Source organism: Gigantopelta aegis, chromosome 7 (assembly GCF_016097555.1).
Source record: "Gigantopelta aegis isolate Gae_Host chromosome 7, Gae_host_genome, whole genome shotgun sequence".
NCBI classification, from domain to species: domain Eukaryota; kingdom Metazoa; phylum Mollusca; class Gastropoda; order Neomphalida; family Peltospiridae; genus Gigantopelta; species Gigantopelta aegis.
In genome coordinates this window covers 21,505,692-21,519,932 of record NC_054705.1, presented here as the reverse complement: position 1 = coordinate 21,519,932, position 14,241 = coordinate 21,505,692, and the positions used below count along the sequence as shown (strand labels likewise).

At 36.0% G+C, this 14,241-nt stretch overlaps 1 protein-coding gene across 2 annotated transcripts; it reads right to left on the bottom strand.

Moving 5' to 3' along the window:
• Nucleotides 1-3,155: 3,155 nt before the first annotated feature.
• Nucleotides 3,156-14,220, bottom strand: LOC121377359 (tRNA-uridine aminocarboxypropyltransferase 1-like). Of its 2 annotated transcripts, none has more exons than XM_041505322.1 (6): nucleotides 14,193-14,220; nucleotides 11,107-11,284; nucleotides 7,379-7,516; nucleotides 5,389-5,464; nucleotides 4,630-5,004; nucleotides 3,156-3,397 (listed from the first exon to the last, which is right to left on the bottom strand). In XM_041505322.1, the coding sequence occupies exons 2-6, from the start codon at nucleotides 11,269-11,271 to the stop codon at nucleotides 3,168-3,170; spliced, it is 984 nt and encodes a 327-aa protein (XP_041361256.1). In that variant the 5' UTR covers nucleotides 11,272-11,284; nucleotides 14,193-14,220; the 3' UTR covers nucleotides 3,156-3,167. The 2 variants fall into 2 exon arrangements, with proteins under 2 accessions (XP_041361256.1, XP_041361255.1); XM_041505321.1 differs by lacking the exon at nucleotides 14,193-14,220 and adding an exon at nucleotides 13,817-14,182.
• Between the last annotated feature and the right edge of the window lie 21 nt (nucleotides 14,221-14,241).

Here is a 14,241-nt window from a genome sequence, read left to right as displayed (position 1 = left end):
CTTACTGACACCACAGTTGCATCTAATCAGTTCTACCAAAGCTTCTGGTGCAGCTTGCACCTCCAACAGCAATATGCCAACCCCCTTGATCCAACCAAGTTTGCACTGATCAAGAATGTCCAGCTGTAGCATGGCATCTCGAGCTCAGAAATGTACTTGGAGATGTGCTCTTTGGGTATGCTGTTTTCATACCCAAGAGGTAGGTGGCAGTGTTTCCACACTTTGGTTTCTTGAACTTCTTTCACCTTAGTGTAGCTGCATCAGTTGTAGAAATGACTCTTGTGCTTGGTTCCATGCAGTAAAATCTTCACATTTTTCACTGACCTCTTTGTATGGTTCATCACCGATTCCAACCTGACTTTGGTGTTACTTATATGTGGAGCTTTCGTGAATACATTGAATTCTCTTTATCGATGTCCACCATCACCAATTGTCCTGTTGTGTCATATTCAATTACAGCATGAGCATCTGATAATCCGAGTCTATCTCTGGATACAGTTCAGTATACAATACTTGCATGTTGATCTGCTTGTGATTTACATATAATTATTCGTGTAACCTAATGGTGATAAAAACCCAACAGTCTGTGTCTTTGATGTAGAAATCCACCTCATTGCCTGGCCCCGATTACTTCACGAGTATGAGAAATCATGTCTGCTTCTTCTTGTGTACTGACACCTGTGGTAGGATGGTATTTTAGTACATATGTTGATGTTTTTGTGACTGTAACTAGCGTTTTACACCAGTAAATAACTTCATATGCCTGATGTATTATCAGATGATCATTTGTATATCTAACTGATGTCATTGATAGGAGTAGGCTTTCGCATATGTCATTGTCACATCATAGCCTGCAATAGTTTTCGATATCGTAGCGCTCTTCGAAAATCTGTAGCCTGGTTAGCTGAAATATCTGATGTCATCTTTCATAAATATTATTGTGTTAAAAAATAAATCTTACACCCATGTAACCATCTAATTGTGAATCAAAGCATGCAGGAAATGCTGCTGTTCACTGACAACATATATGGCTGATTAGAAGTGAATTTCTGCACCAGACCTGAGAAGATCACACACACTGATCTTAATAATTATCGGTACAGACGTACATGCAACTAATTGATGATGAACTGGGTTTAGAAAGAAAATCAACATTACCAGGGTTGCATGTAGTAACTGGATGTGACACAACAGGACAAATTGATGGCATATGCAAACAAATGTTATTGAATGTATTCGGAAAAGCTCCACTGGCTATATCTGAAGCTCTTAGCCAGCTTGAAATTACTGATGAATCATACAAAGAGGACAGTACTCCATGGTACTAAGCTCAAGGGTCATTTGTACAATTAATGCAGCTATTCTGAGACGATAAAAGTTCAAGACACCATCACCAAATCAAAGTGTGGAAACACTGCCAAATATCCACATGGAAATATCCCATCTTAGGATTCCAAGCTACATCCAGAGATCTAGACCCATGGTTGGATCAAGGAGGATACATTTGTAAATGTGGTTGAAGGTGCAATCTGCACTAGAGGTTGTGATAGAACTGATCAGATGCAACTGGAGTATCAGTAAGTGTTCAGGTAGATGAACCTGTAAGGAATACAACTTGCAATGTACAGAACTCTACAAGTGGCAATGCCATTACAGACGAAGTAGATGCCTAATCAGGGGTCACAATGGAAAATAATTAATTTTAGTCAATTTTCAGATACATGTATGTAGGATATTTCTTTAGAAATTATTAAAAAGTGACTAATTTAAACAACATTCTATTAGCCAGATACGAAATGGGTGAGTCCTGCTAATATGTCATTGTGAATTACAGTTTACAATTGGTTTGTTCCTCTATTTCATTAGTTTAAAATCTAGAACATGAAAGTCATTAGTAATGCAATATTTTAATTATTTCACATAAAATGTATGTGGACTAGGAGGAAAAGTATTTGCCAAATAATAAAATTGGTGGCCATTTTTAAATCTCCATATGGCTGCCATTTTGAATTTTAAAGTGGTTCCATGACTGGAGGATGGCTGTAAAAATGGCACCCTTTAATTCATTGATCCTAAAAATGTAGACAAAAAATAACTGTGCTTCTGCCTTAACCGGAAGTTACGATATTTGAAAAATACATTAACATGGTAGCCATTTTGAATTTCAAGATGGCTGTCATGCCCAAATGACTAAATAAAATGTTATCAGTGAGTTCACTGACCTCAAAAATATATATACATGTAGACACAAGAATTCTGCTTCTGTGTTAACTGGGAGTCAAGATATATGTAATATATCCCAAAATTATGGCCATTTTGAATTTCAAGATGGCCACCATGATCAAATGACTGAAAAAAATGCTACCAATGGATTTCTAATTCTGGATAGTCTTAAGAATAAAAAGAATTTACTGACTTGAGCGAAAAGAAAAATGCAAATTTACATAACTGCCTGGACTACAAAGGCATTTTGAAATCTTTCTTTGATGATTACAAGTACGTTGACCTCTGTAGTATTAAAAAAAAACTAACATTGGTTTGAAGTTACTTTATATTTATTACTAACTGATAAGAACAGTATCACTGCTGCCGCTTGAGGTGGAATTTGTTTGTGGTCAACCTATGTTGAACTTTTGCAAGACTCTACCAAGGGAGAGAACTCAAACTAGTAGTCACACGTCCCTGTCGATAGTGGTAGCCCAGTGGCAAAGCGCTTGCTTGATGCGCGGTCAGTTTGGGATCGATCCCCGTCAGTGGGCCCATTGGGCCATTTCTCGCTCCAGCCAATGCACCACAACTGGTACATCAAAGGCCGTGGTATGTGTTATCCTGTCAATGGGATGGTGCATATAAAAGATCCCTTGCTGCTAATCGAAAAGAGTAGGTCATGATGTGGAGACAGCGAGTTTCCTCTCTCTATATCTGTGTGGTCTTTAACCATATGTCCGACGCCATATAACCGTAAATAAAATGTGTTGTGTGCATCGTTAAACTAAATATTTCCTTCCTTCCTTCCTGTCGATAGTGTTGTATTTTTTACAGTATATATATTCAGACATAGAAATTGTTTTGAACTGCATGGAGTAATTAATAGTGGTGTGCATCTACAACTTTTTTAATTTGTGCCCCACCCAAAAACAAAAACAAAAACCACACATAAGTAATATTTATTTAAATTTTCCCTTTGGGTTGGAGAACTTTATTTTGTTGCACATGTAGGTGAAGAAGAACAGTAAGTTATCGTACTGGCCGTCGTATTCCTCCTCTACGAACAGTCGATGGTAGTCACACAGAAAGTAGTACACTGCCTCGATTGTCGATAGATAAGTGTCTGGACGGCTGTCTTGTGATCGCCAGAAATTTGTCTTGTGTCTCTTTAATTCAACACGTCGCAGATCTGAAACAAAAAAAGTTAAAAGTTAAAGTTTGTTTTGTTTTCTTTTGTTTTATGACACAACTAGAGCACACTGATTTATTAATCATCGCCATTTGGATACACGTTATTCAATTGATCATTGTGAAACATACAAGAAATCCACTACATTGTTTCACACAACTGGTGTATCAGTTCCTGGTATGTGCTATTCTGTGGGTTGCTACTAATGGAAAAATGTAGTTCTCTAAGACTATATGTGCTTGTCAGAATCACCAAATGTTTGACATCCAATAGCCAATGATTAATAAATCAATTTGCTCTAGTGATGTTGTTAAACAAAACAAACTTTAACTTTAGCTTTAAGACTATACTATATTTATACATGTAATTTACACCAATCAGATCTGTTTAAAAATCTGCAAGAAGAAAGGGATCTTTTATATGCAGTGTTCCAAACAGGAGGGGCGGGACATAGCCCAGTGGTAAAGCACTCGCTCGATGCACGGTCGATTTAGGATTGATCCTGGCTATTTCTCATTCCAGCCAGTGCACCACAACTGGCATATCAAAGGCCATGGTATGTGCTATCCTGTCTATGGGATGGTGCATATAAAAGATCTCTTGCTGCTAATCGAAAAAGAGTAGCCCATGAAGCAGCGACAGCTGGTTTCCTCTCTCAATATCTGTGTGGTTCTTAACAATATGTCTCACGCCATATAACCGTAAATAAAATGTGTTCGGTGTGTCGTTAAATAAAACATTTCCTTCTTGTTCCAGACATACCACAGCCTTTGATAGATATAGCAGTCATGGGGCACAGGTTGACCCAAGCCTCTCAGATGACTGATCATCATCTACTGACTAAATTAAATCCCACCCCAAGATTGATACAAAATACATTTTTTTAAATCAGTGCATTAATAGTAATACCAGGCAAAGGATGCTTGGGGATTCACCTCCCCCTCCCACTTCCCCCTAACAATTTTGAACTGCCACCAAAGGTTCAGTGATTAGTACAGGAATACAATGAATTTAGCGAGAAACATGTAATAAATTTCTTGACTTAGTGTTTCAAGGATAAATTGCAGTGTGTAATGTATGTTAATGTACTTCTCTGTCCTGTGTCTGTAATAAATTACAACTAAGAAACAAAACATTTGATGGGGGGTGGGGATGGGGGGGGGGGGGGGGGGGCCTTGTTTTTTACTTTCTGTATTACTATATCAAGTTAACCTTTAACAATATTTATCTACCTGTCAAACGTTCATCCTGAAAAATGGTCTTTGACTGCTTCCACGTGGAGTCGATAAACACGACTTTTGAGAATGTCGGCATTGGTTTTGTCTTTGTTTTCTTTGCAACAGGCTCAGCATTCACCCTTTCCTCCGGAGCACCATCTCTGTCCAACTCATCACTCTCTATACTACTGTACTGTCTGTCTGCATTATCCAGTCCATGCTTTCTCTTTCGAACATCTGTATTTCTTGAACAGCTGTCTGAAACACGATTCTCTTCACTGCTACCAATTGATGGATGCTCTATAGAATTGTTGGTGCTGTCATCTTTTTTATGAACTGCAATTTTTGGTGCATCTTCTGAGGTGGAATTTAAGTCACTATTCACATTTTCTGAAATAATATTTACATTTTAGAAGATACGGCAAGCAATTCTGCAGAAAGGAATAAACAAATGTTAACCGTAATCACATTTTAAACAATGGATATTTGGTGTCTAACAAATATTTATTTCGACTCAGAGAAAATGATTAGTAAGAGAGAGAGAGAGAGAGAGACGAGTGTATTGGTCTTACACCTACCCATAGAGTCGTTAAAACTTGTTCTGGGTAGGAGCTGATACAGGGATGCGAACTCAGTACCTACCAGCCTTATGTCTGATGGCTTAACCACGATACCACCGAGGCCCGTAGCCATAATACAAGCTATGTACCTGTCGATATGGGTTGGAATGTGAAAAAATTAAACTAAAACAAATGCATTGATTCTATAACCCACCTGTGCCACACGTAGACTGATCCTGTATCAGTGTTTCCAAGGAAACAGCATCTTCTCCTGGGAAAACTAAAATAACCTGAAAAACAACAATATGACAGTCAAAATACAGCATTACAGATACAGTTGTGTACACCATGACCCATCTACAATATTCGAAATAAGCACTTGTCAGTGAAAATCTGCTAGGACAAACAAAATATGCCTTGGTGGTTGTCCAGTGGACAAGTAAAAATGTTCGAATGAAGTTTCATTTTGAGCAATGCAAACACATTGTCCTTGTACTTGAATAAAACAAACGACATTGTATTTATTTGGACAAGTGAAAATAGTGTCGGACAAGTCGATTTCTAGATGTATTTGTCTGGTGGACTATAGAAAATTTCTGCTAATTTCTATCACTGACAGAAGGAATGTTTTATTTAATAATGCACTCAACATATTTCAGTTACATTTATATTGTATCAGACCTACTGTATAGGACCCTACAGACATGGGCGTACGACCCGGGGGGGGGGGGGGGGGGGGGGGGGGGGCAGTTGCCCCCCCAAATTCGGGCAAAACAGTGGGGAAAATTCTAGCAGTTTTTATCTGGGTAAAATTTCGGGCAAATCAACCCCTCCAGCCCCCCTAAATCAAAGAGTCCCCATACGCCCATGCATACAGATAATGAGAGAGAAACCCAGCTGCTGTCATGCAATGGGCTATAACTCTTACTAATTAGCAACAAGGGATCTTTTATGTGGAGCATACAAAATATACAACATCCATATGTACAGTTTTATTCCCAATATATATGGCAACTTATTAACTGAAAAAATATATGTAATATCTTAGATAATGGCACAATTTCTGACCTTGAAATATAGCAAGAAAAATAATTTAAAAAAAAAATCAATATATATGTTAGGTCGAACTACCTGATGGGTCGAACACTTTCTCTAGCACTGACGGGGTTCGAGCCCACAGGATTCAACTGTAAATATATATTATATATAATTATAATATATATATATATATATATATATATATACACAGTGAAATCTGTCTAAACAGGACTCACCGGTTTAGACAGAATTCATCCAGAGTTATGGTTCTTGAATGATCGACAACTCGCGATCAACAACGACATTTGAACCCATGGATGGTGGGGAAACACAGTCATAAAAGCCATTGTAATGACTGTAATTACATATCAAATATATTTTTTCTGCATAAAATATTAGTGGCTGTATATTAAACATGTCTCTGGTCGTTCTAATATTTGTACTACATGTACATGTAGGTTAAATTTCATTTTATTACCTCAAACATTATTTTTTCGTACGTACGAAATTATTTAATACAAAATCAAGTTTTGGCTTCTTATAATTATTAAGACAACCAGAAACACCTTGAATATACAGACATTGATATTCTAAACAAGAAAATATGTTTATACATGCCGAATTCATAAGAGTGAAATCAGTTAGGTATCAACACACAACACTAATATTAATCCGATTGATCTAACGACCTACTGCAATAAGAGTAAACTTCACACGGGTGCGATTACATTTTGTATTTGATCTTACGACGGCATTCTGATTACTCGTCAAGTGACGGTCATTGTTCAACTAATTAAGCAGCCCGTTATTCAGTCAAATCCCAGTTAATGCATGAACGGTTCTTTCGTTTTTGATTTTTGATACGGAGTCCGGAGTAGACAGAATACGGATTTGGCAGAGATTTATACCTAAGAGATAAACTGTAGCTGGATGGGGCTGTAGAATTGGACCGGTTTAAGCAGAGATGTGGATTACACAGAATATATATATATAGTGGAATCTTGTTGGGTTGAACTCGAATACAAAGCAACACTCAAACGAAAAATAAAGTCCCGAGTTACACTTACACGTTGTTGACCAAATAGCTTAGACATGTATGTGTGGTGTGGGAAGCAGAAATCAAATGATTATTTCTTATATGAACAATATTAACTGAAAACATATACCTCATTTCTGTCATACTCTGGGATGCAAGGGAACGTGTATATTGTGACGTCGTCATTGGCTAGAACAGCCGCGTGACACGCAGTACTCTTCCCATCCCGCTCATTCGGGTGCTTTATGATGTCCACTTTTATGGGAAGCTGGAAAAAAAAATAATCAACTTTCAAAATAAAAACTTTACTTTTATGTAAATTTGAACTAATAATTTATTCCCATGCATGTTCACAGTATCAGTAACATTGATCACCCTAATGTCAAAGGGCAGGACATAGCACAGTGGTAAAGTGCCAGCTCGATGTGCGGTCGGTCTGGGATCGATCCCCATTGGTGGGCCCATTGGGCTATTTCTCGTTCCCGCTGGTATATCAATGGCTGTGGTATTTACTACCCTGTCTGTGGGAAGTAGCGACAGCAGGTTTCCTCTCTCAATAGCTGTGTGGTCCTTAACCATATGTCCAACGGCATATAACCGTAAATAAAATGTGTTGAGTGCGTTGTTAAATAAAACATTTCTTTCCTTCCCTAATGTCAACATCCAGTAGATGACCAGTACTAATTTCTTAACCTGAATAGTTGTACAATGCTTTAAGATGGAAAGCTGCTCGAAAATTTGTTTTGGTATTTAAACACCACCACTAGAGCACACTGATTATTAATCATGGACTACTGGATGTAAAACATTTGGTAATTTTTACAAATAGTTTTAGAGTGGAAACATGCTTTTATATGTACCATACCAGACAGGATAGCACATATCACGGCTTTTTATTTATATGCCAGTTGTGGTGCACTGGTTGGAAAGAGTAATAGCCCAATGGGCCAATGGGCCTAACGGGGATACATGTAGTTCTCCCAACAGACTGCTCATCAGGTGAGTCTTACCAAGGGGCTACATTCTAACACCCAAAGCTGTTTCCGACACTGATTATCAGAGCATATTGTGTATTGTAATTGGCAAATGCCTCATGTCCTTCTCAATTCTAAGACTTCCTGGATGGAAAATACTGGTACCTTTCAAAATTCAGGGCTAATTTAGATCACTCTAATTTAGGTATATTTGGTCTGCGCTGAGTTCTTTTTAGTGTAGTGATGTTAAAGGTAGGGACAACTCAAACAAGAGCCGTATGTGTTGGAAAGATGCATACCCGGACCACCAACACATACTGACACTTTAGCAAATGAAAAACGCGTAATTTTAGAGTTAATAAAAAAACATGATTATTCCTGCTAACTGGGGGCAGCCATTTTGTTTCGTTTTTGTGACGTCTGGTGGGATAGCTTGGGGCGAAGTGACGTCAGCTCCTGACCATCTCCTATATGTACAGTGTAAACAAAAGCAGTAATTTTCGACAAGGCGCTTCTCTTTGATCAACCTGACTTGTAAAACAGCATAAAAGACGTAATAATATAATAAACTATTTAACTAAATATATTTCAAGTTGCATTAACGGAACAAAATGGGGTTATAGTATTTTTCTCTGTTAAATAATCCAAAGGAAAAAATGTACACTATTAGGCCTATTGATATGCTACGTTGGAGCAAAAACGACAACCCACGATACCCAATTGATAATTTTCTTTTCTTTGGGACTACCTAATTGGTCAGTTCTGTGGTTTTAGATGGAAAAGTCTACCTAATCAATAGTTTTACAGAACTATTTACAGTAATAAACTATGTCCATTACAATTTTAGGGGCGACAGGTAATATTCCACAATACCGGTATGTATTTTTGTGTCTAGACAGCGTCAATTAATTGGCTCGTCTGGTTACCAATCAAATACACACTTGCCAATCAGGAATCACAGGTAGAAGCAACTAACAGCATAGACCAATTAACTAAGAAAACACTCTGTGTATCATTTCAGTACGTAGGTTAATGCATGGGCAAAACATTGTTAATTGTTTCGACTTGTTGTATAGCCACTTTGACAATGGTATTTTATTTTGTATTGAAAAATATATATAGTGCTGGATATACTTATTGCTGGCTTACTGGGATGTGTATTATTACAGACCATTGCAATGTATGACTATTTATCATCCCGCAAAAACCAGGTAGATTCTGTTTCTCTAGTTCTAAGGCTCATTCCTGACGTTACGCGTTAAGTATTACGTAACCACCAGCTCACCAGAGGGCGTACTCACTGAAATGGTACAAAATGGCTGCGCCCGTTATATATAACAGCCGTCATATTTAACCGTTTTATTAATTAACTATACGATTATACGTGTTGATATTCAGCAATAATGTGCATTATATATCGTTGAATATGCATACCAGGCCAAATGCCTTAATTGTCCTCTCCTTTAATAATAGCTTGTAAAGAGTTGTACATACATATCTTCAAAAATACATTTCAAGTTATTTTAATCTAATTACAACAGGGCTATCTCTGGCACTCACTAAAATTGCCAATTTAAAAAAAATTGGTAAAATTTATTATAAATTTGGCGAAATAATTTCATAAAATAACTAGGATTTTGCAGTTTTTTACATTTTGATAGATAATTAGGTGACATTTTCTGCTGACCCATAGCTAGCTCTGTTGTTGTTTAACATTCCATTGGTTTAGCATGCCTGTACTTAGTTGGGCTTACTTATTTTGCACAATCTTTATCGCTTCAACTCTGAGGTGATCTAAAGTTTGCATTATAGTGCAATATCTATTATGTGTAGAGCTGGGCGATATACCGTATATACCCAGGCCTTGACCTTAACTTTTTTACAGTGGTAGCCCACCATTCTACCAGGTTATAAAATCTGGTAGCCCTCAGTAAAAACTGGTAGTTCCATAATTTTAATAAATTAAAAAAACTAAATCCTTTATTTTTATTTAAACATGTTGTTTTAGGTGGGGGTTTTACATGTTTAAGCGTCTTGTTGATTGTGGAGTAACTGGATTTGCCAAAAAAAATCTACTAGACCGGTGGACTACTGGTTTTAGACATCTGGTAGCCCAGGCAACAAATTGGTAGCTAAAACAACCTGGGTTAGTGCTAAGGTCGAGCACTGATACCATTTGGTATCGCTACCATGTCAATACCAATTTACCATACCAAGCAAATTTCAAAATACTTAAATTTTGATACTGAAAAATGTTATCCGCCGTTTAGTAAAGTACTAACTATGTCTGACGAACGCAAAATTTTAAAATGTTATCTGCCATTTAGTAAAGCACTAACTATGTCTGACGAACGCAAAATTTTAAAATGTTATCTGCCATTTAGTAAAGCACTAACTATGTCTGACGAACGCAAAATTTTAAAATGTTATCTGCCATTTAGTAAAGCACTATGTCTGACGAACGCAAAATTTTAAAATGTTATTTGCCATTTAGTAAAGCACTAACTATGTCTGACGAACGCAAAATTTAAAAATGTTATCTGCCATTTAGTAAAGCACTAACTATGTCTGACGAACGCAAAATTTTAAAATGTTATCTGCCATTTAATAAAGCACTAAGAATATACCTGACGTATGCAAAATAGCTGAAGAGAAGAGAGAGATAGGGGCCTCGAGTATGGAATTTAATTTTATTTAGATGAAATTAGCGTGCTAGACTTAACTCGGACATGCATTTAAAGCTACAGGTAACTATACTAAAAATACCACTCGATATCAGTATCGTATCAATACCGAATACTATACCGATATCGAGGTAAATCACCCCAAAAATATAGATACTGAACCTGAAATTTCAATACCTCCCAGCTCTAATTATGTGTACCTTAACTAATGGTATTCGGCCTTGTAGCAAGCCCACAGCTACAAAGCATGTGTAACAAAAATATTTTCGGGATCGGCCACACTTCGGGCAGGGACTTCGTGTTTCGGCAGCATCCAAAATATGCATGTTCTCAATCTTCAAGTCTGAGAATACTTGATTTTCCATTTCAAATATATATCTGCAAAAGTGAAAAACAAACCATTAGAATTTCAAGCTATGTGATTATTATGTAACATAATTATTTATATATCAATATATATCCCGGTATGTATATAAATATATATATAGATTTATTACCTACGAGGTACAGCATAACGAGGGTCATCGTACGATTTCCCTTGTATGTCATAACTAAATCGTATGTCCTCCTGACATTGTCGTTTAACGATTGGACTGTTGTAAGAGTACATTTCTTTCTGACTGGCTGACATGACATTCCACAGATACAACTTTCTTCAGCAATACATTTTTATTTCGAGTGTATAAGCTGATCACATGCCGTAATGACAAATACATGTTTTTAATTAATTTAATAAAACATTAATTGATTATTTATGATAACTTGTATTATATTACGATGTAGTTGTGACACATCAAACACTTAATTATGAATATAACGTTCACAACTGTTAGAAATCTATACTAAGGTTGACGAGTCACTTTTCGCACCCTTGTTTTGGCTTCGTACATAATAAATGTAGCATATCTCACCGTAATTTCACTTGAAAGCCATATTTAGTAAAAGGTACAATGTTTTAATCACAAGATTTTCTTCAAACACATTCAGGTGTGTTAATAATGTTCAAAAAAAAAAAAAATTCAATAGCAATTTTGCACTGGAATTTTTATCAGCATTCTTAAAACGGAAACGTCATGTACCCAATTTATAGTTATTGTAAGGAGATGCAAAGTGACATCATTGGAATACTGACGTCATTCAAATTCAAAACTAATTATTTCAATTACTGTGCATTTGTTTTCTTTTTAGTATACACATGCTTTACAATTTACAGCTGTTGATACATGTGTACTCTTTACTTTTGGGCGTATAAATATCACGTAACTTTAGAACAGGTTGTGATTTGGTTTTCAAGACATCAATGAACAAACATTACTCTGCCGTTAAGGAAACATTAGTTTGTAAACAATGACTGGAATGTTCATTTAGCAAGACAGTTCTATGGTAATAAACAGAATATTACATTCGTGTCCAATTATCGCATATGATAATTTAGGCACTCGTATCATAAACATCGTCTGTCATGGACACTCATATAATATCCTCTATTTATACAATACATCTTGTTTTATTTTATTTGCAAAATTACACATTTAGAACATACATCTCAAAGTCAGCATTACATTATCGGTTCTACAAATCCCACACAAAGCAAATTTTAACAAAGTTAAAGTTTCGTTTTGTTTAACAACACCACTAGAGCACATTGGTTTATTAACCATCAGCTGTATATTTTGGATGTCAAACATTTGCTATTTTTTTTACTAATTGTCTTAGAGAGGAAACCTAGCTCCCACCACCAAAATTTTAGCAGGTCCTTGGAGGGTTACTAGTCATTTCGTACCATCCATTTTATACCATAGTTTATGGTCATTTCGTACCATAGTCGTTTCGTAACATAATGCTTTGGTCATTTCGTACCACAGTCATTTCATACCATAGCCATTTCGTACCTACTTTTTACCATCTCGTACCATAATGTTTGGTCATTTCGTACCATAGTCATGTCGTACTCGGTATCTTATTTTTGTCATGGTATATGCCACTGCTTAATTTTATTGTTGACAAATAAATGTTGACGTGTACACATGCCTTGTAACACACGGTCTTCGTGGGTAATTAAGGTTTTCCTGAGATCGACGTGTCTTAGAAGATCTTGATATGTTATTCTAACACAAGGTGCTCGTTGGTACATGTAATTAAAGGGACATTCCTGAGTTTGCTGCAATTTTAAAGATGTTATCGACTAACAGAGATGTTTTAATGATTGTAATTACATATCAACTATATTTTTCTGCATAACATATTAGTGATCGTATATTAAATGTGTTTCTGATCATTCTAATATTTGTACTAGGTTAAATTTTATTTTATTTTCTAAAGTATATTTTTTCGTATGTATGAAATTATTTGACGACAAAATCCGGTTTGGGCTTCTTACAAATATTAAGACTACCAGAAACACATTGAATATACAGACACTGATATTTTAAACAAGAAAATATATTCAATATGTAAGTTTAATCGTAGAAATATTTTTAGTCGGAAACATCTTATAATGCAGCAAACTCAGGAATGTCCCTTTAATATAATGATGAATGGAAACGTGAGATGAAAGTAATATGTCATCTTTTTTTTTTACTTTCTTTTTTTATTAATGGGTGGGGCTTCAATATAGTTGCATTAGCCTAATATTTATTTTTTAAACTAGTAATTCGACATTTTACTATCTATCATTCAACTAAGCTGCACAATAAATGACTGAGGTATGAAATGACTTTGGTACAAAATGACCAAACAGACATGGTACGAAATAACCAAGGTACGAAATGACTTGGGTATGAAATGACCAAATAAATATGGTACAAAATGACCAAGGTACGAAATGACTTGGGTACGAAATGGTAAAATTGGGTACGAAATGACTATGGTACGAAATGACTGTCACTATGGTACTAATTGACTGGTTACCCCTTCAGGCCCTTGGAGAGGTGTAAGGCCACTAGTGCCAATCTAGTCAAACTCTGTTAATGCAGATGTATCTGAGCTGTGTGTCCAGGCCTTGTATGCTTGAACCTATTTTGGGTACAAGGAGGAAAATAAATTATATCTGAAATTCAAATGAAGTTTAAAGAAATGTAGAAATGTGTGCTGCACGACAATAGATTACGAAGCTACATGATAATTGATATTTATTTTTTGGACATTCTTCAGCTGGAAATTCCGATTGAATATAAATTATTAGTAATATCACAGAAACCAACAAACGATACATATTTTTCTAAATTATTGTGCAATTAAAGTAAGATTTAAATAAGTGCAAACGAAAACAACCAAACTTTTGTACCAGGCGTAAACAAAAAAGAGTATTCTCCCTTGACTACTTCCGTTTTGGA